Below are 22,940 nucleotides of genomic sequence, written 5' to 3' on the forward strand. Positions count from 1 at the left end.
TCATCAGCCAAGAGGATTTCCTTGCCTCTGTCCTTGGCAGAATTTCCCAACTGTAACTGAATAGTTGAGATGAGTTTCAGGGTTGATCTCCGTTATGAACATAGAAAACTGTGGAGTAATCATTTGTCCCATCAAATCCAGAAACAATCTCTAATTATTAATTTCATTGACTCATTCTACTCATCCAATCTCTTGAGAAAGCAGTTGTATAACTAACCCTAATCCCCAAAAGTAATCAAGAAAAATCCAGAATATTTATCCATTTTTGTGTTGTCTCAATTTGTTCCCATTTGGCTATTCTTGACAGAAAACCCTACATATTTCAATGTGTCCTTGAAGTACAGTATTTAATTTTCTCAGCGTAGGCTAAGTGTAATCAATCTCATGCCTAGACAGATATCCTTCTTTTTGAAAAGACACACAAACATGAATCAAAATTATTGAAAGATGACAACTTTCAGAATAATTAATAAGAAATATTTTATTGTCTGTTTCGTTTTGCTTGCAGAGGATGTGATTGTCCATGAACTTGCTACTCTCTGCCTAGCTTCCATTTCTGTTGACTACACCAGCAAAGTGGAAATTTTTGAGCATGGTGGACTCGAACCACTCATCCGCCTTCTGTCAAGCTCTGATCCTGATGTCTTAAAGAATTCTGTTGAATCTATTTCAAATTTAGTTAAGGTGGTATTTCCTTTTCTCTGTTTATAATCGAGATCTGTAGTGACAAGTCTCTGATTTTTGATAAGTTTGTTAGCCTTCATAAGTGAAGGATCTGATTTTAGAGTGGTGCTATGAGCTTATAGTATATCTCTATGATAAACAAACTCTAAGGTTAGTAAACTTACCAAACAAACAACAGAGAATAATATGCCCAAATTTAGTAAAATACCTTCAGCTAGAGAATCACTCTTATTTTCCAACAATAATAAAAAAAAGTTACATTTCATGGTTTATAAGGGATAAGAGAACCTTAAAAAAAAGTTTCAAGTTGCTGATTGCAAAATAAGAGGTGATCAACTAAACTAAATTTTGACCAAACCATTTGTCATGAGATTACAAAGAGGGCTAATAATAATAATATTGCGTGGAGTTTGGAATGATTACAGTAGGGTAAATATTAATAGATCATTTCCATTGATAATGAGAGGGCACACATTTAAGAAAATCAATTAAAAATTAAGGCAATTTGGGAAATAAAATCTGAACATAGAGATAGGTGGTTGGATTGTGTTGATGAGATAGAGTGCATTTATTAACTAGGAAATTAAATAGATATTTGAAAAAGCAGCATTTAAAAACAAGCAGGTTCAAATTGTATTGTTGTACATTACTTAATGAAGCTTAATGCAGAATGAACATAAAATTGTGCACTACACAATAATGAAGTATAATCATCAGTATATTTCTCATACTTCCAACCAATTCCGTAAATATAACCTTTACATTTGCTGGGGGTGGGGGGAGATGGCAATGGTTGTAAAAGAGTTCATCAGGTAAATAGCAGTATAAAGGTCAGCAGGACGTATGTGGGGTTCTGGAAGATGTTCTTTGTCGCAAGGTTTGAAGTACTATTGTTCTTCTGAAGAATGCATTTTCAACCCAATGTGCAAGGACCTTGTACTCAGAAATACCACAGTGGATCTAGGATTCTAAGTCAATACTGGAAAGAGAATATTTGTAATATTTAGTACACCCACCCCTTCATCACCAGGATGCAACATTTTCAATGGAGAGCAATCTTCCTTTACTGCTATCACCAATGTTTGTGGGACACTGCTGTTCGCAATTGGCTGCCGTGTTTCGCCCACAAATATACAGTCAATTCACTTTACAGTATATTCTGAGAAGCGCTTTGGGACGTCTAGAAGATGTGATAATGCGCAACAATTATTATCACCACTGATCCAGGATGTCCACACAAATTCACTTTGTACCATCCACTCCCTCCCTGGCTCAGGGATGCCAAGACCAATTGTAGCATCTTAACTGCTCCCTAGTTGACTGAACACAGTCAAGACAATCAACTTTGTGGCCATCTGGTTTGTAGGTTTACTGCTAGAAAAGCTACTCTGCATGAAGGGCGCTATATAAATACAAATTGTTGTGGTTGTTGTTGCTAACATTGGGCAGTAAAGTTATCCATTAAGATTTGAGAAGCCTTGAAAAATACTTCTTGTAATTGACTTTAAAATAACTTTAATAGTAATGCATATGTATGTTATATATATACACACACATACAGTATATGGTGTATAATTACTTAACTTAGGTTTACTGTCTGTATCTGGAATTCAGTACCTTTTTTAAAAAAAAATGTTTCAGTGTTGAGTTTTTTTAAAAAGAAGTACACTCAACACTGAAACAAATCACAGAGATTGTTTTGACTATTTTCCCTGTGTTTTCTAGGACTTTCAGAATCGAGCTGCTATTTGCGAATTGAATGGCGTTCCTCCAATTCTGGAATTACTGAAATCTGAATATCCTGTTATACAGCAGTTAGCCCTGCAAACCCTAACACCCATTGTCATTGATCCAGATTGCAGAATTCAGTTGCGTCAGAATAAAGGTCTTGAAAGCATCTTGCAAGTTCTTGAAACACCGGTAATAAATAAATGCAGGCAATTACTGTAAATGATATGTTTATGCAACAATAAATGACTTGATTTTTGTGAGAATGAAGATTGCACTGGAAAACAACAGAACTCAGTTCTCTTTAACAAAATCAATCTTTTGAACATATGGGATCTGTTGTATTTTTCAAGGCCAGATTTTAGAGCAATCATGTTGAGATCATTCAATTATTTTAATAAGATTTTATCCTTAGAACCCTCAATCTCATTCGTTACTAGATGTTTATTTAGATCTTTCTTAAAGGTACAAATCAGTAAAGAGTAGACTGAGTTAGCTGAGAATCTATTCCACATGTGCATTACGGTGTGGAAAAGTAATCCTTTCAATTTCAAACATGACCTCACCAATGATCTGCAAAAGGTTAAATAATGTTTAAACTTGCAGTCAAATACGATTGATACGTACACTTCAATATGTGATTATAACTGCTTTCTATTGATTAGTAGAACTGGCATGAACACCAATCACTTTCTTTTTCTAATGGACATTCATTCACCCTGTGCAATTTTTATGTATCCTGTTTCAGTGAGCATAACCTTACATTTATTCACATTAAAATACATCTACTCGCTACGTGGAGTCCTGTAGCTCAGTGGTTAGAGCACTCGCTTTGCAAGTGAGAGACCTGAGTTCAATTCCAGGCAGGGCGAAACCTTGGGCAAGTTTCCTTACTCCACACGCCTAATAATAATCCCTCCNAAAAAAAAAACAATAATTAAATTGGTCATTTTCAATCTACGACTGTTTGTGGGACATTGCTGTGCGCAATTGGCTGCCGCGTTCGCCCACAAATATACAGTCAATTCACTTTACAGTGTGTTCTGTGAAGCGCTTTGGGACGTCCTCCCGACGTGAAAAGCGCTATATCAAATGCAAGGATTATTATTATTATTATTATTACTCTTCCTTAGAGGACAACATTCATCCAGATATTTTGAACACTACCAATCTCTTTTATTCGCACCTCCTGATCTCACTAATGTTTAAGTGAAATCTAAATTCTAATTGACTTAAATTTATTTTAATCAACCTGCTGCAATCTGTTATCTTAAATTCTATGCAGAAAATGCGGGTTAAACAGTAAATATTCCAAAAATAAGATTACTGACAAAACTACTGTAAAAATACTATTGGGATTGTGGATTAATACTTGAAAATATTTATGGTTCCCCCATATCATTTGTATGATGATGCTGTTTGGTGATATACACTATTTAGGTTTTTGTTTTGAAACACACTTAGAACAGATTTGTAATTTTTTTTCTGAGTACTTAGTACTCATTTAATGTCTGTCTCTTATGTCTAAAGCGATTCTTCCTCAGATTATTATTCTCTCCTCAGGATTTTACTGACCTTCATGTAGAAGCACTGACTGTACTAGCAAACTGTCTGGAAGATGTAGAAACTATGCAGGTTATCCGCGAAACAGGAGGCCTAGAAAAGTTTCTGACATTCGTAACTACATCCACTCTGCCAGAGGCACAGAAGCGGGCGGCCAAAGCCATTACAGCATCTGCACGTAACTGTAGGTCAAATTTTTATTTCTTGTTACTTTTAAGATGCATTGCTTTGAAAATTGGAACAATTAACACTTTCTACAGCTTGTCATTTTCTAATAATAATAGCATTTAATATTGCACCTATAACATCAAAATGACACAAAATATTTTACAGCTATACCAAATATAGGAGCTGTTTTTCTAGACAAATGCAGCAGCAACAGGTTGTGACAGCAAATTCACTCTCTGCGTCCTGGCCAGTAATACTCTTGAGTAAGTTGTTTACTCACCTCATTTGCACACACCAATATCCCACAAACAGCCATGAAGTGAGTAACCACTTGTAGTTTGTTGTTGGTGTTGTTGTGTTTGGGGAATTGTTGTCCAGGAGACTGGAAGAAACTCTTTTCTAGTGCTATGGGATCTTTAATGTCCACCTTAACAGGCAGACAATACCTCGATTTAACATCTCATTCAAAATACAGCACCTCCAACAATGTAACTCAATCCTCAACATTGCATTGGAGCATCCATCTGGACTTGATAATCAATAGTAAGATAATAATATCCTTACATTTGATATGGCAAAATGCCAAAATGACTCAATGTAATGCATAATTAATTGCTGCTAAGGGCAGTGATTGTGTATTTGTAGGCAAATATGGCAGTCACTTGCCTACAGAAAGGTCCCACAAATAGTTGTGAGCTGAATGACCAATTTATCTCGAGGATTGTTGGTGAAGACACCAGCAGAAATTCCCTTAGTTTTTGACTACCCATGGGATCTTTAACATCCATCTAAAGAGACACAGGGGCTCAGTTTAAAGTCCCACCAAGAGATGACATTACAGACAATTAAGCATTTCCCCAATATTACACTGGGACATTAAACTGTCAGCTCAATGTGAGCTTTGAACCCACACGTCTATACTTGCATTGGCTCTTTGACTGGAGCTCGCTAATCTAATTTCAATTCCTTGCTTTTCCCCCCAAATATTGATTCTCCTCAAAACCTGGTCTGATTCTCTATTATAGTTATATTCTTAGGTTCAATAATTACTTGTAGCAAATAATTAGGTTAGAAGATCAGCCATGATGTTATTAAATGGCGGGGCAGGCTTGAGGGGCCAAATGGCCTATTCCTGCTCCTATTGCTTATGTTCTTATAATAATTCATAATAGTGTTTGTTTTAAAAAATAATCAACTCTATTTCTTTTTAATACAATAAGGTGAGAACAGAAAATTTTTCCATGAGCAAGGTGTAGAAAAAGCACTGGTAAATCTTTTGGGAGTCAACAATGATGGAATCAAAATAGCTGCTTGCCAAGCTGTGTCTGTTATGTGTGAACTTAGTAGTAGCAAAGAGGCTTTCAAAAAAGAACGTAAGTATGAATAAATTGTAAAACCTTTCAAACGTTAAATTGTGTTTGTAGAAACAGTCATTTCGCTAATAGAAGATTGTATGTATGTAGAGCTGAAAACATATCTTTAAACTATTTGCAGTTGGCATTCCTCAACTGGTTCGGTTGCTGGTCAGTGACAATGAGGACGTTAAAGAAGCTGCAGCTCTAGCTCTAGCAAATCTAACAACCGCTAATCCCACCAATGCTACGTAAGTGCTTTTTGTTTAATAAACTACTTGTCAGGTTTCCTTTGAATTAGTTTGCCTTGTCATGTGTTCTTGCAGCTGAAGCCTTTAGCCTGCAATTTCCCATGGTCTAAGATTATTGTCTTAAAGTGTGAGATTCTGGAATTCTGGAAAATTCTTCAATGGCCTAGGCGTGTATCTCTTTTACTTGCTCACCCTGAGCAAGAACAGCTGAAGGGTAGCAGCTGAAGTGTCATCTGGGATTCAGCTACTGTGCCAGGATTGGATTCTGTACTGTCATGTGTTTAGTACTGAACCCATCTGTTTCTCATAAAAACCTGGTCCTTCAGATTAACTGCCTTTTACATTTGAGTCCCATCACTTCTTTACTTCAAAAGATTCTAGTTCCACTATGATTAAATTTAAACATTTTGCCAAAATTCTTTACGGCCATGATCTTCGTCCAAAACAGTTCTGCGGCCTGTATCAAACTCCTGGGCATGCAGTGGTGGATTTCCATTTTTATGCCCATCCCTCGCTCAGCTGGCAAAGGCATGTTCCCCAACCCCTTAACGCTACCATTGCTGGCCATGGTTGGCTGACACTGACCTAGGAGTCAGCACATGGGTTGTGAAGTCTGCTTCATGGGACTATGTCTCTGTGCCAAAGCCCTTCACATTTTTGGGATGGTAATCGGAGAGCGGAGAGCTCGGAGAGCGGTATTTGCGGAAACGGATGATGCGTCGGAGGTGGAAGAAAGCAGTGCTGGTGAGGGACCGGATGTGGGGGAGGAAGGATAATTGGGGGTCGAACCTGACGCCAAGGTTGCATACGGGTTTGGAAAGTTTTAGGGGGAGATCGGGTAGGTGGAGGAGGTGAGAGCTGTGGGATTTGAGACGTTGACGAGAGCCAAAGAGTATGGCTTCCGTCTTGTCGGCGTTCAGTTGAAGGAAATTTGCGCTCATCCAGCCCCTGAAATCTGACAGGCAGGCTGACAGAACATCAGGGGACTGGGGGTTGCAAAGAGAGGTGGAAAAAATAGAGTTGGGTTATAATAAGAAGGTTATTGAAATAATCAAGCCTAGAAGTGATGAGAAACATGTCAGGAAAAATGTAATGAAGCTGGATTGAAAAAAGCTATTAAGCCTATTCCTTCAAATGTGTAAAACCTACCCTGAATGTGGACTTCACCATATGGAAATTCACTCTCTGTTTCCTTCCATAAAATGTAGTAAAAAATAGGAATGATTCACAATCAGTTTAAAAACAGAGTAGACACATTGACAGGAACCGTAGGAAACAGATGTTTGACTGAACAAGTGGCAGACTATAATAATGGTAGATTGTAAGAATGGCAAACTGGAGCTGAACAAATACGTCCTTTAAATGTAATTATTTTCAAACCAGTTGTTACTAAAAAATTAGCTACATGGGACACATCTAATATTCATCCTTTAATTTGCCTTATCAAATTATCAATGCAGTTTAGAGGAAACAATTTATTCTTAATATTTCTTGTTTGAACTAGTGCAGTTTTTGAAGCTGACGGTGTGGAGCCATTGGTCAAACTTCTGACTGAATCAGGAGATGGAGCTGTTGCCAATGCTGCTACCGTTCTCACTAATATGGCCCTTCAAGAATCTTCACGCAGTAGTATCCAATATTATGGAGCTATGACTGCCATTGTGGAACCATTGAAGTCCACCAACACAGTGGTGCAGAGTAAGGCTGCACAAGTCGTGGCTGCATTAGCTTGTGATGCAGATGCAAGAACTCAGGTGGGAATTCGTTCAAAACTAGTGATTAGGATCCTGTTCTGTGGAAATTGAAGAACTTTGGTGGCTTTAATATTGTGTTGGGTGACATATTTAAATTGATGATTTACTGGGGGCTGAGGAGATGGTTTAGGAAGTGATATTGATGATCAAGGATACTTAAGCTAGCGGCAAATGAAATTAGTGTACCACAAACATGTACAGAAGAGCAAAAACTGGGGTGCTCCCTATTTGAAAAGCAATTAACACTAGAGAAGCATTGCATAGTCCAAGTAGTGTCATGGAATCTTTAACATCCACTTTATTAGGTTGAAAGCACCCAAGTTTAATGTCTCATCTGCCAATGCATTGCTCCCTGGCACTTCCCTACCTCTCCGACCTCCTCGCTCCCCAATCCACCACCAGGCGCCTCCGCTCAACTGGAACCAGCCTCCTGCTCGTCCCTCGCACCCTCTGCCCCACCATCGAAGATCGTGCTTTCAGCCACTATGCCCCAAAATTCTGGAACACTCTCGCTCAATCCGTCCGCCTTGCCCCCTCTCTCCCCTCTTTTGAGTCCCGCCTGAAAACTTTCCTCTTTGACCATGCTTATGGCCACGTCCCCTCTCCCCCTGGCTTGGAATCAGGCACTGCCACTGTTAAGCGATCTGAGATGCTACCCTGCCTGGAGAGCACTATATAAGTTGTATTGTTGTTCCTCCGACACTGAATTGGCTGACACTGGCTATGCGAGTTCGAATCTTAATATGGGGGTTGAACCCACAACGTTCTGACTCCGAGCCGAAAGTGTTACCAACTCAGCAAGGTTGATATCTTAATGGAAAAACATAACACGCAATGATGAGTCTTATGGGAATAATTGGTCACTGTGATTGTGCAGAATTTTGGAAAATTCTTAAATTCAGTCCTTCAACGGGTTTTCTAATTAAGACTAAATTTAAGAGTTTTCCAAAATTTGGTATCATCTTAAATGTTAAGACAGTGGTCTTGAGGCTAACAACAACAACAAAATTACATTTGTAAAGTGCCTTTCAAGTCGGGAGGACGTCCCAAGGTGCTGGACAGACAAAGTTACGGATCCGAGCTGGAGGTCGGGGTGGGGGAGGGTGGAGGGCAGGGGGGGAAGCAGGGAGATCAAAAGCACGGTCGAAGAGGAAGGTCTTGAGATGGGTCTTGAAGGTGGCAAAGGAGGGGTGAGTTGGAGAAGCTGCGAGATGGAGCTCCAGAGGGTGGGGGGCAGAGTGGGGCAAGCGAGGCAGGGGATGTGAAGCAGGCCGGAGCCCACTGAGCGGAGGGAGTGAACAGGATAGTAGGGAGTTAGGAGGTTGCAGAGGTAGGGGGGAGCAAGACCGTGGAGGGCTTTGAAGGTGAGGACCAGGATCTTGTACTGGATTCTCTGTGTGATAGGAAGCCAGTAGAGTTGGGCAAGGATGGGGGTGATAGGGTCATGGAGCCTAGTGCGGGAGAGGACACGGGCTGCCGAGTTCTGGATGATCTGCAGCTTGTGCAGGAAGGAATTGGGGAGGCCGACGAGCAATGAGTTTGCATAGTCGAGGCTTGATGTAATGAAAGCATATTTGAGGGTTTCAGTGGCCTGCGGTATGAAATGGTGGCGGAGCTGGGCGATGTTGCGGAAGTGGGGGAAGGCAGAGCGGGTCATGGCGCAGATATGGGGTAGAAAGGGGATTTGGGGCTTGAGGTGCACTCTTGTTCTGTAATCCTAGTGGCAATTAGATATACGAAACTGAGGACATCTCTAACTGAGTTTTTTTTCACAGTTGCGAACTTCTGGTGGATTGGAGCCACTTGTAAAATTGCTACATTCTAATCATGATGAAGTGAGGCGCAATGCTTGCTGGGCTGTGCTTGTCTGTGGAAAGGATGAGCCCACAGCAATTGAGCTTTGCAAATTGGGGTACGTATAGGGAACATTAACGCATCATTGCTTTTCAGCTCCTTTCATGTATTGAAGTAAATTGTCCTAACAATCCTATTAACATGGATAGGAACATTGTTTAAAAATGTTTTAGATTACAATACAAAGTACTTTCCAAGCAGTCTGTATCACTTTTTCAACTTCTTAATTGCAGATGGCTATTTAGACAGAAAACTAGTATATAGAAGTTTACTTTCTTTCAGGTGACTTTTTATTGTGTAGGTGATTTTTACCTAACGCATGTAGGAATTTAATTTTAATATGAATGCTAAACATTAATAATAATGACTTTAGACAGATAGAATACTTTTTTCTTATGTTTATACAAAGCCAGTTTTCTGTTACTGAAAAGTGACTCATTTGTATTAGATTGATTGCAATGTGTTTCAATTGGGAAAAGTAACATGATCATCTGGACAGAAAACCATTGTTTCCAAGTACCACTAACACAACGTGGATTGTAATGTCACAGAAAAGGAATTACATTGTTGACTGCTGGACTCACCAAGCAGTCAACTACTCAAACTGTAGAGTTTGCAGTAGTGTGCAGCTCGTTTCCTTTCCTGTACCAGGCTCCATGAGCCCATCCCACTACCGCAATCCTCACTTGGCTCCTTTGGCTCTCCATCCCTCAGCAGATTGAGTTCAAGATCCTTGTACTCACCTTTAATCCCTCCAAGGTCCCTACTACCTCTTCAAACCCTACTCACCCAGCCACTCCCTTTGCTCAGCGAGCACAGGCCTGCTTCATGTACCCCATACCTTTGACAAGCAGGCATTCAACCATTCTGTGCCCAGTCCCTGGAACTCCATCCCCAAGTCCTTCCAAATCTCTCCTTCCTCCCCCATCTCATTCAAGGTCCGTTTCCAGATCTATTGATTTGACCGCGGTTTTAGTCATTTTTCCCCCCTCTCACCTCTCTTGGATCGCATCCTCAGCTCCAGTGCCCAACCAGTACTGTAAAGCAAAATACTGCAGATGCTGGAAGTCTGAGACAAAAACAGAAGTCATTGGGAACACTCAGCAGGTCAGGCAGCATCTATGGAGAAAGGAAAGTGAGTCAACGTTTTGGGTCCATGACCCTTCGTCAGAACTGGGGCATGGTGGGAGGGAGAGGATTTTAAGGACTAACTGAGATGGGGGAGGCAGTGCAAGGAAGACAAAGGCTTCCAGTTTCTTGCCACTTCAACTTGCCCTCCCACTCTGACATCTCCATCCATGGTCTTCTACCCTGTTCCAATAAGCCACAGTTCAAGTTCGAGGAACAGCACCTCATTTAAAACAACAACAACTTAGATTTATATAGCGCTCTCCACGCCGGATGTCGTCTCAGAGCTCTTCACAGTAATGGATCCCGGGGCCGAGCCAGGGGGAGGGGGAGGAAAGTGACCAAAGGCGCGGTCGAAAAGAAAGGTCTTCAGCAGAGACCTGAAAGTAGGAAGAGAAGGGAGTGAGGAAGGGAGTTCCAGAGCCTTGGGGCATAGTGGCTGAAGGCATGGGCACCGAGGGTGGAGCGGAGGACTCAGGGGACCAGGAGGAGGTCAGACCCGGAGGAACGAAGGCAACAGGCACTGTTTTGAGGAGAGAGGAGGTCAGAGAGGTAGGGGCTGCAGAGGAGTAGAGGAATTTGAAGACATTTGAAATCAATCCTCTCTGGGACAAGGAGCCAGTGCAATCTGGCGAGGACTGGGGAATCGGGGAGTGGAGTTAGGTGCGGGTGAGAATGCGGGTGGCAGAGTTTTGAAAAATCTGGATTTTATGGATGGTAGTGGAGGGGAGGCCAGCAAGGAGGGCGTTTGAATAGTCCAGCCGAGAGGTGACAAAGGCATGGACCAGGGTTTCAGCGGCTTTCAGAGAGAGGTATTGGTGGAGACGGGCAATGCTTCAGACGTGGAAGAAGGCGGTGCTGGTGAGGGACCGGATGTGGGGGAGGAAGGATAATTGGGGGTCGAACCTGATGCCAAGGTTGCGTAAGGGTTCGGAGAGTTTTAGGGGGAGGTCGGGTAGGTTATCTGCTGGGGACCTTACAACCCTCTGGCCTCAATATTGATTTCAACAATTTCAGACCATAATAGCTCACCTACCCCTTCCCCCTCTTCTGTGACCATTGCCACATCATCTGGGTCCCAGACACACCTTTTCTCTCTCTGGTCTGCCTGTTTTGTTGCAATTCCACCTTTTTGTTTTGCATCATTAACACCTCTTTGACCCATCATCCCTTGTCCTCTAATCCATTTTCTCCCTTGCCTTCCCTCCCCCCTGTTAGCCCTTAAAAGCCTCTCCCTTCCAACATGCCCCAGTTCTGACGAAGGGTCGTGGAAACCTTGACTCACTTTCCTTTCTCCATAGATGCTGCCTGACCTGCTGAGTGACTTCTGTTTTTGTTTCAGTACTGTAAAGTGTCTTACGACCTTTCTTTCTGACCTTGCCTTTGGTCACCTTCCTCCCCCTCCCCCTGGCTCAGCCCCGGAATCCATTACTGTGAAGTATTCTGAGATGCCGTCCGGCGTAAATCCAAGTTGTTGTTGTTATTTCTGCCATGAAAGACACAATATAAATTTGTATTGTGTTCATGTGTTGGGTCAGGCACTCATATAAGTGCTCTGAAAAACTTACCGCATCATTTGTAAATTTACTTTGCGTAAATCTGAATCTTATGGACTCAGTGTGACTGACAAAGTGAATGATACAACTCAATTTTCTTCATTTGTACTTTATTTTCTCTCTTTAGACTATCTGACAGAAAAAAATAGTGCTTGACATCATCCAGCTCATTTCATCTTAATATTTGCAGTTGCTTCAAATATCCTTTTAAAAATATTTGCACTCATTATAGTGAAATATGACAATGGTGAGGATAGTACATTTCTCCTTTGTGCTCTGTGACAATTCCAGATCAAATGGAACACAAAATGTCCATTGTTCTCAAAACATACCTGAATTTTATCCACCTTATTGCATGTTTGTAATGTCTATTTGGTTCAGAGTAAGATCCATGAAGTAGTATTGAGCCAGAAAAAAAAATTGTTCAATCATTAACTTAGTTCATCCTTCCTAAATTTATTAAATTTGCCCACGCATCACACAGTCACTGCATTTTACGGTATATCCTGTGAAGAGTTTTGGGATGTCCTCCTGACATGAAAGGAGTGATATCAAATGCAAGGATTAGTATTGTTATCATTTTACTGAGAAGTCTTAACATCTGTCTTAAGAAATAATTCCGATGTTTTAAATGTTAACATTTTTTAAAAATATAATTTTTTATAGGCTGGGATCAAGATACTGCAGAGATACTCGCAGTTCTCCATTTTGCTTTATGAATATGTAATCTCTTATTCCCTTTTATTCTATAGTGCTTTGGAAATCCTGCAAGAAATAAACCTGTCCACAAGTCGCCAAAACAGCTTTAGCGAGGCAGCTGTGAACAAGCTGCTCGACAGTAATCCAACTCTCAAATACGCTCTGACTGGCTATTTGTCATCCAATAATATTATCACAGATGGATTCTATGATCTTGGTCAGGTAGAGGACACTTTAATTTAAAATATGTCTCACTCAATAACCAACCATTGATGATGATAATAATGACCACAGTGAGCAACTTTACAGATTTACAAAGGAATGCAACAAATGATATGGCACAGAAACAAGCCATTCGGTCCAACTAGTTTGGGATAGGTGACCAGGACATCGGGAGAAACTTCCTTCTCTTTCCCCCCTCCATGACAGATTTTCAATCCCAGCTATATTTCAGTTCATATGTAGACTGGCTGTTCAACCTCATGGGTGTAGTTGAAAAGGTTTCTGGAATACTTCAATCACATTATTTTTAGTCTGTAGATGTGACGTGGTCTGAATGTGTTTTATAATACTAGTAGAATAACCCAGACCTAATTATTTCAGAATTTGCGAAGTTACCAAATTCCCACCTCTTCCAACCGGTATCCTAGCAATTGAGAAAATTGATGGTTTTGATCGTCAACATAAAATGTACTCTGTGGCAAACAGAGACGGGAAATTCCGAATTGGTTTAATAAAACCATCTGTATATCTAAATGCAGTTCATTCCTTAGGCTTTCATCTTGCATATAATTAGAGCTCCGAGACACTACCCCAGCATGAAGGGCCCTATAGACATGCAAGTTATTGATAATTCTTTGGTAAAACATTACTGCTATTCGTAATTCTGATCCTTTTATCATTTATCTGTATAACCAACCAGCTCCTCTGCTCACCCTATCATGCCATGCCCATCTTCTCCTCCAATGCCAACTGCGAGGAGTTTCTTCAAAACCAAAGTTGTGGGGATCCGCTCAGCTGCCTCTGCCCTTCCGACCACTACCCATTCCCCATCTCCCCCTCGCACCTCGCCCCTACCTAGCCCTCCCTCGACACCTTCGAATCTGTCTCTCCCTTCACTCTCATCACACCATAACCCACATGAAAGCGACCACCTGCTCCCTCGACCCTATACCTACCCCTCTCCTTACCTCCCAATTCCACCTCCTTGCCTTCCTACTCACAAACATCATAATCCTCTCCCTTGTCCACTGGTACCATTCCCACCCCTCCAAAAACGACCTATCCTTAAAAAACCCTCCCTGGTCCCATCCCTGCTCTCAAACTACTGCCCCATCTCCAACCTCCCTTTCTTTTCCAAGGTCCTGGAACGAGTCATTGCTTCCCAGCTTCGCTCCTACCTCTCGCTCCATTCTCGTCATGAACCCCTCCAATCGGGTTTCCATGCCGCTCACAGCATAGAAATAGCTTTAATCAAAGTGACAAATTACATTTTGTCCACCTGCGACCAGGGCTCCCTCTACCTCCTCGTCCTCCTTGACCTCTGCTGCCTTCAATACTGTTGACCACTCTATCCTCCTCCACCACCTCTCCTCTCACCTCAAACTTCATGGTTCTGTCCTTGAATGGTTCAGATCCTACCTCTCACACCTTCTCCACTTCATCTCCACAAGTGGCTTCTCCTTCAGCCCCCATACTGTCTCATGAGGAGTTTTTCAGGGCTCTGTCCTTGGTCCCCTCCTTTACAATATCTTTATGCTCACTCTTGTTGACATCATCCGGAGAAATGGGGTTAATTTCCACATATATGCAGATGACACCCAACTCTATCTCTATGCTTCCACCTTCAAATCCCTCAACCACTGCTGTCCTGACAGAACGTCTGTCAGACATCAAGTCCTGGATGAGATTTGAATGCCAACAAGACTGAGGCCCTCCTGATTGGCTCCTGTCAGTGCGTCCGCACCTCAGCCACTGACAGCATCACCATCCACGGATGCACATTCCACCTTACTAAGCCAGTCCGGAACCTGGGCATCTTGTTTGACCCGCAACTATCCTTTCCTACCCCACATCTGTGTCATGTCCTGCTCTGCCTTCCCCCATCTTTGCAACATCGCCTGGCTCTGACACTGTCTCACGCCACTCACACTGATTGTCCAGCACCATGGGACATTCTCCTGACATGAAAGGCGCTATACAAATATAATTTTGTTGTTGTTGTATGAAAAGTAATAATGTGGAAAAATTTACAATTCTCCAAAAAATGCAGTTACATTTTCTACAATGGATCTGCTATTTGAGGTGACATTGGGATCTCTGTTGTCTCTAGGTAAAGGCAAACATAAAGATTTTGAATCTTGATGAATTGAGCAAGCAGGAATTGAACCAGCAGAGGCCAATACTGCTAATTAATGCCAAAAAAGTAGAGTTGTAAGTTAACAATTTTTTATTCACATGTATTTAGTTATTTACCACTCAGTACCTTCCTAAAGGGTTTATAGCTGGATGGTGCCCTTTGTCTTATGTAGTTTACTCATTAGTCACATGCATTAATATGTCATGTTTCCAGTGTTGTTAAGATCCTGATCTCAAGAAGTAAATCTGGCGATAACATGTCGGGCTCTTACCAAAGCACTATTGTTTCCTTTCCATTTAGCATGAACTAACCAAAATGACGTTACACGAAAATTCTATTTAAATATTCTATAATCTGGAAAAAATAGTCACAACTGTAATCTTACCGGTAGTACCTGTATTCTCAGCCTACACAAAATACATTACCTCACTTTACAATATATACTGTGAAGCAATCTGGGACATCCTTTTAACTTTTGTAAATATTATTATTATTACATTTTTACCTGTAATCTTTCTTTGTCACCCAGTTATCCTTGCTTTAGAATTGCTGATAAGAGGCAACATTCTGTGTTGGAAACATTTGTGTAAAACTTTGTCCTCATTAATGTTGTTCAGCTCTGCTTCAGCGAACTTGTTAAAGGAGGTTCGGTCTTTGAACTAGGCACCATTCAATTTGCCATTGGAATATAATTTCAACCTTGAAGTTTCTAAATTAGTCTCTGTTATACACCTAAATGACAATTTCTGGAACAGTTACACAACATACCCCAAACTTACAGCAATAGAACAGGGAGGTAGGGGAATAGACCTGAAATTGGCGGTATCCACGGAATTCAAAATGAATAAGAAAAGAAATGCAGTATTTAAATTATGACATTTGAAAGATGATTGGAGTGCTTTATATTGCCCCACTGCATAACCTCATTTTAATTTTTGCCCAAATAAAAGAAATCTCAAACTATCAAAGTGTTGCTTTTTCCCCATTTTATGCTTATACTGTTACAAATTCTTCAATTCTGAGATTGAAAATCATTTTTAATAATAATCCTTAATTTTGGTATCATGCATTTCATCTCAGGAGGACTTCTCCTTTATTTCAAGTAAATTAAAAAGACTGCCTTAAAAATTAAGCTGATTTATTGTCTTATTTTGCAGCCTTCAGCATACGTTGCCCACTGATGAAAAGCAGCTGGAGATTTCCCCGTTACGGGCAGCTTCTAGTAAAAGCAGTGCCAAAACTGGGTCAGTGTGGGTTCTTTTTATCTTTACTTTTTCCATAACGTGGGTGGAGATTAACAGTTTCCATATCAGGGGCATAGCCATGGGTGGGTCAAGGCACCAATTAGCACCCAGGCCAACCGTCACTCTCCGTGCTGTCACATATCTCTCGTTCCCATCTTTTCTCTCTTCCCATAGCACATCAGCTTGCTGGTCTTCGTGAGCAGCTGGTGTGGCTAGGAATGGAAACCTTTGGTCATTTCCTGTCCACCACACGTTGATGCCCACCCAAATTTCCATTCCTAGTTTTTTCATACAAACTGTTTTGAAACCAAACTGTATTCAATAACTTACTGGAGAGTTCAGTCAGTTGAGCATTGAATTTGTGACAAAAATGTTGGGTTTGAATCCTAGATGGAGTAAACCTATTTAAATTTGTGTCTGATTTGACAATGATTGATGGATACCAAATGTAAAAAGTTCATTCTTCTGTATATTCTTCGAATCATCAGAATAGAATACATAACATCACACAACATTTTCTTACCAGGGATTGAGGTTGTGGGTGATGGTTCGCTTTGGAAGGTAACAGAATTTGATAACTTTGCTGATTGGATCTGGAATGAATGAATGCTGTGATATTTGAGAATAACAAGGAACATTGCATGGCAACAAAGTATTTTCCAGCAGCTTGTGAAAAATAATATATACACATTGTTTACACATTATCTATAATTTGTAGTTTTTTTATTACAATGAAATAGCTATTTTTAAATCACACAGTTCAAACTTGTAATTGAGATATCGATATGGAAAATTAGGCCATTTTTCATATCCTTATTTTTGCAAAATCATTGATACTGAGTTAAAACAGTGAAGATTTACTGTATTTTTAATGAATACATTAGAAACACTTGTCCACGGGTTAATAAGTATTGTTGTGGTGAATCTTGTAGTTTTAGCTGAATGCAATAGTTCTGCAGTTATTAAGCACTCCGGGACGATACCCCACGTGAAGGGTGCTATATAAATGCAAGTTGTTGTTATTAAAGTCTCTACTTTATATGCAGTAAAGGAAGAAGTCGAGGAAGACGAGAAGAGGAAAAAATGAAAGAGGAAGAACAAGCGGAAATGAAACCTGATGTGGAAGACAAAGACAAACCATGGGAACCACCTTATGATCCAATGTTTGATGCTTATGTCAGTGAGGTTGCAAAAAGCATTCTGCCAATGCATAACAGCCGAGAACAAGTTATATCCCTTGCAATGTAGGTATTCTTTTGCTCTCCGAATTTCTTTCAGAATTTTAAAATATTTCACAAGCCAGAAAAGTGTATTTTAAAGGTATAGATTCTGAAAATTACAGTAATTCTGTACTTCTAAGATGCAGTCATCACATGTAAATACCCAACGATGTGATAAAACCCTATATCAAATGCAAAGATTATTATTATTATCTGCCAACAAATGATTGACTTTTTTTAATCAGAAAAATACATCTGGTTGCTAAACAGTTGCCCATTTGTAGACCAATGGCATTCTTTCTCTCATCCACATAGTTATTGGTCCTTGAGGAATCATACAGAATTTATATTTCTCTCACACTATCCTAAATACACACCGATCTTCAGTTTGATTTTTCTTCTGAAGTAATTATTTTTCTTCTTGTCAAGTGAAGAAGTGAGAAACGTTCTAAAAAAAAATTCTCTGATCTTGAATTGGTCAATTTCAATTTGTGAAGCTTTAACATTGTCAGCGGGCTCAACACCCCCATTCTCTTTCAGCTTCACTGACTTCCCATCCCCCAGCGGATTAAATTTAAGATTCTCGTTCTTATTTTCAAATGCCTCCACAGCCTTACATTACCCTACCCCTGTGATCTCTTGCAATTCTAATGCTGCAGCTGCTCTCTCCTCTCAGCAACCACCAACCTGCTTCTTGTGCCTCACCCAATAAGCCCCACCACTGGTGGATAAGCCTTCAGCCATTCTGTCCCATGCTCTCTGGAAAATCCATCCTACAGACCCTCTACTTTACCCACTCCCTCCCTGCCTTTAAAGACCTATCTTTTGGAATGCCCCTCCTTAACTTCCCCCTAGCTGGGGCTCCCAATCAGCTGTTCAAAACGTTTTGAGTTATCCTCCCGATGTGAAAGGTGCTATATAAATGCAAATTCTTGTAAATTCCTTGTCTCGGGAAATATCCTTGGAAATGTTTGATGACATATATGCATATATGAATATATATAATACACTTTGTTATATATAATAAATAATCTTTGCAATTGATATAGCACCTTATTATGTTGATTTTTTTACATATAGTTCTAGGAAATTAATTACAAATTAGACTAAAAGTAACATTCTCCACCCAGTGGCAGTTTTTGAGTATTGCAAGAAAGACACTAGCATACTGTACCTTAAATCTGGATCAAAAACATTTCTATAGAACGTTTTAAGACCATTAGAAATGAAGAAAAATCATTTGACCAAAAGCCTTTCCCTTCCGCAGATTATTATAACCCACTCTGCTTCACCATCACACAGAGGATACAATTCAAGATCCAGGTTCTCACCTTCAAAGCCCTCTGTGGTCTTGCTCCCCGCTCGCTCTGCAACCTCCCAAACCCCTACCAATCTGCCTGCTCCCTCTGCTCAGCCAGCTCTGGCCTGCTTCACGTCCCCCGCCTCGCCCACCCTACCATTGGCGGGCGGGCTTTCTACCACTCTGCCCCCACCCTCTGGAACTCCATCTCACAGTCCCTCCGCCCGTCTCAAGAGCCTCCCCTTCGATCGTGCCTTTGGTCACTCTCCTTCCCCCCATGCCCTCCACCCTTCCTGGTCCCGATCCCTAGCTTAGGTGCAAAGCACTGACTGTCCAGTGCTTTGGGACATTCTCCTGACTTGAAAGGTGCTATACAAATGTAACTTTGTTGTTGCTTTGTTTCCTGAGGTTATCATATAAAGGAAAACATCTTATTGGGCTTTGTATAGATTTTACAATATTGTAATGGCATGTATGGCTAACAATTTTTCTTTACCTTTCCCAAAGGGGTCAGTCCACACAGGGGATTAGCCTCATTGTAAATTGGTACTGGTGACTGCTCCCTGGCATTCCACCCAAATGGCAACTTACCACTTCCACACACCCATGATCAGAATTAAGTAGTAGGGGCATAATTTATACACACTTCATTACAACAGCAACAAACAACAAAATTGCATTGGTATATAGATATATATATATATTGTTTCACTCAGGAATCCTTACACGAGAGTCTTTTAACCAATCAGCCTATATCAATATATATATCTAGCACCTTTCATGTCGGAAGGACGTCCCAAGGCGCTGAAATTATTTATTATATAATTATTATAAAATGATGAATTATTTATTATAATTATTTATTATTCTCAGCAATATGAGAGGTATTCAAGAGATCACTTTAACACCGGCTGAAGTATAAACCAGATAAGTGGTGTAGCAAAGTTTTATTTTCCCCACCAAATTATGCATAGGTCTCTTCAGTATGCCACACATGTTTTGATTGGCAAATTTGTTTCACTCAGGAATCTTTACACCAGAGTCTTTTAACTTATCAGTCTGGAATAGATTGAACACAAGACCTAGATGTAAAAGGAATGTTGAGCCATTCAACCCTGCATTTCCTTATTTTAACATTGGTATCTGTACAACTGGTCTAAACAATTATGAGCTACATTTTCTCTCTCTCTCATTGGCCCTAAAGTATCAAAAAATCTTGTGATCGATTTGGATTGAAGAATGCCCTTCGGCTCATTTGATCTCATCTCTCCAGAATACTAACCCTACTGGCCTCCCATCAGAGCATCAAACTGTTGTTTTAAATGAGTCCAATGTCCTGGCCTCAACTACCATTCCTGAGAACCTCTTCCAGTTGTTAATTACCATCTGAATAAAGAAAAACTTCCTGGGATCAGTATGAGGCAGCAAAAAACAAGGCAAACTGGATGCTGGGTTATAGTGCTAAATCAGTTGTGTTTAGACCCCTGTGTCATATGACGTATAGTTGTTTTGTGCTCTGGTCAGACCACTAGAGTCTTATATACATTTCTGGTCACTGCAACCCAAGCTTCTGAGACGGTGCAAAGGATGATATCCCCAGCATTAAGGAATGAGCAATGAGCTCACACATTGGGCTCTTCAGTCTTAATAGACGATGTCTCAGAGGGGACCTCATAGAGGTCTATAACATTTTAAAGTCGGATTGATAAAGCAAACCCAGATCATTGCATGTGGGTGCATCAAGACAATAGAACAAGAAGATAAACGTTTAGAGTTGTAAAAGGCAATTTCAGGACAGATACCAGGAAGGTTTTCTTTACTCAGTGTGTCAGCCTGGCTCAATTAATAGTTTTCTTGCCTCTGGGTAGAGGTTGTCGGTTTAAGCCCTACGTACTTAGAACCCATCTATTCTATGCTGTTACTCCAGTGCAATGCTGGGGATTTACTGCATTGCTAGTGGTTCCCTCCTTTGAATGATTCATTAAACTGAGGTCCTAACTGTCTGTCTAGGTGGATGTTAAAGAGAATTCCAAAAGAGATTCCAAAAGAGAAAGGAGTTTCTCCTAGCGTCCTGACCAACAAACCCCAAATAAAATTGATCATTCACTCCATGGCTGTTCGTGGGACATTGCCATGAGCAAATTGGCTACTGGCTTTACCCCAAAAATAGATATAGTCACATCACTTTACTATACTTCTTGTGAAGCCTTTGAGATGTCTTGATGACGCAATAAGGTGCTATATCAAATATAAGGATTATTATATTATTAATTAATGACTAGTATAAAATTGCCAAATTGAGCTGAGGATGATGGACTCTTTTAAAAAGCAGTTTGAAGCTGTGATTGGGTTTGTGGAAGGATGAGGTCAAATTGGCCAAGGGCCTTCTTCATCTAAACCAATCTTGTGATCTTGATTTAACTTAAAGTTTGGTTCTCTTTCTCTCACAGTCTGCATGATTTTGTAATTCTATAATGTTTATTCTGTTTAATATTAAATCCTAGGTTTGTTGCAGAAAAGATGGGTGGATCTATAGACAAGGACAACCTCTATGACTTTCCCTGGGAACTTCACATTGGTGAACTTAAATTTGAATTAAAATCTAACGTCATTCCTATTGGAAATATTCAGAAAGGAATCTTCTACCACAGAGCTCTTCTATTCAAGGTTGTTTTTTAAAGCAACCAATTACATTAAATTGTTCATTTATATACATTTAATTGAACATTAGTAATTTATGTGCATTTAACGAACATTGGTAATTTGTGATATAACCTTTTTTTACTATTAGTAATTTATATACATTTAATGAACATTAGTGATTTGTGATATAACCTTTTTTTTCTTTAGGCTTTAGGAGATAGAATTGGGATCAGTAGCAGTTTGGTTCGTGGAGCGTACAATAGAGCTTGGAACCATGTCCTATTAATTGATGATCCTCCGCAAGATGTACATGGGCCCCTCACTCCACCAAAGGAATATGTAGTGGACCTCATGCACAAAGTAGGGAATCTAATGAAGTCTGACAGTGCAGAAGCAGTACACTATCAACTCTTTTGTGGTTGTAAACAGTTCTGTGGCAAGAATCAAGTTGATCAGAAGCAAGTGTCAATGTCTGTGTCATTTTGAATAAAATAAATAGCAAAATGTCCAGTTTCCAGAACTTCAAAAACATAACTACATCTTAAGATTGTTACCAAAAAACTGCAGGTATCAACTTATAATGTAAGCCACTGTTAAAGTTTATCTAATTTATGTATTTTATCACCTAAAACATTATTTTTACTGTCATTGGGTTAATTGATTTGTTTCTGAAATGGGATGTTTTAGCTCATTGACTATTGCAAAATTATGTTGCTTAGTTTTATTTAGACAAAGATTTAGCAGATATCTTGTTAACATTCTCAGCAGATTGTATATGTGTATTGTAAGAATTTAATTTCCTTTACATTACATTTTAGTTGAAATAATAAAACAACATTGTGAACATACAGAATCATAACTGATTGAAAAACTTTTATTAAACTCCTGTTGCTGAGTTTTTTTTAAAAACTACAATTGTTTCATCTGATATTATATACTGTTTTGGGCTTAATTGTACCTCAATTCCAAATTTCTTCATTTAGTTTCAAATATGGGAAAATTCTAGACTTGTTAAATTCTCACTTGATTTCTGCTGAGGAGGAAAATTATATTTAAAGAAAAAATGTGGTCAAATTTCTAACTATTATATTATATACTACCTTTCATATTGGGAGCACATCTCAAAGCGCTTCACAGAAACATCTGGGTACCCAAGCTAAGATGGAAGAGCTGAGGAAAGAGTTGGGAGAATTCACCAAAAACACAGTCAAAAAGTAAGGTCTTAGGGCAGGCTACTCCAAAACATATAGGGTGACAGTACTTTAGAGAAAGCAATACAGGCAGGATTTGAATTTATCTCCAAAAATTTACCAACTTACCTTACAGAGAAATATATCAGCAATCTAGCCATATCTTGATATGTCTAATATGTCACTCAACACATTCCTATGCACAGAAGTCTCGCTCAATCAGTAGCATTCAGGTGGTGTCAGAGAT

The 22,940-nt window shown here is 39.9% G+C and overlaps 1 protein-coding gene across 1 annotated transcript; it reads left to right on the forward strand.

Moving 5' to 3' along the window:
• Nucleotides 1-69: 69 nt before the first annotated feature.
• armc3 (armadillo repeat containing 3) lies at nt 70-22,346 on the forward strand. Its single transcript, XM_042346024.1, has 14 exons — nt 70-115; nt 509-687; nt 2,410-2,604; nt 3,976-4,159; nt 5,364-5,516; nt 5,638-5,746; nt 7,251-7,500; nt 9,276-9,412; nt 12,791-12,959; nt 15,070-15,170; nt 16,254-16,340; nt 17,387-17,584; nt 21,365-21,527; nt 21,711-22,346. The coding sequence occupies exons 1-14, from the start codon at nt 70-72 to the stop codon at nt 21,987-21,989; spliced, it is 2,250 nt and encodes a 749-aa protein (XP_042201958.1). The 3' UTR covers nt 21,990-22,346.
• The last annotated feature ends 594 nt before the right edge of the window (nt 22,347-22,940 follow it).

The sequence above is a fragment of the Callorhinchus milii genome, unplaced genomic scaffold (genome assembly GCF_018977255.1).
Source record: "Callorhinchus milii isolate IMCB2004 unplaced genomic scaffold, IMCB_Cmil_1.0 Scaffold2, whole genome shotgun sequence".
NCBI classification, from domain to species: Eukaryota; Metazoa; Chordata; class Chondrichthyes; order Chimaeriformes; family Callorhinchidae; genus Callorhinchus; species Callorhinchus milii.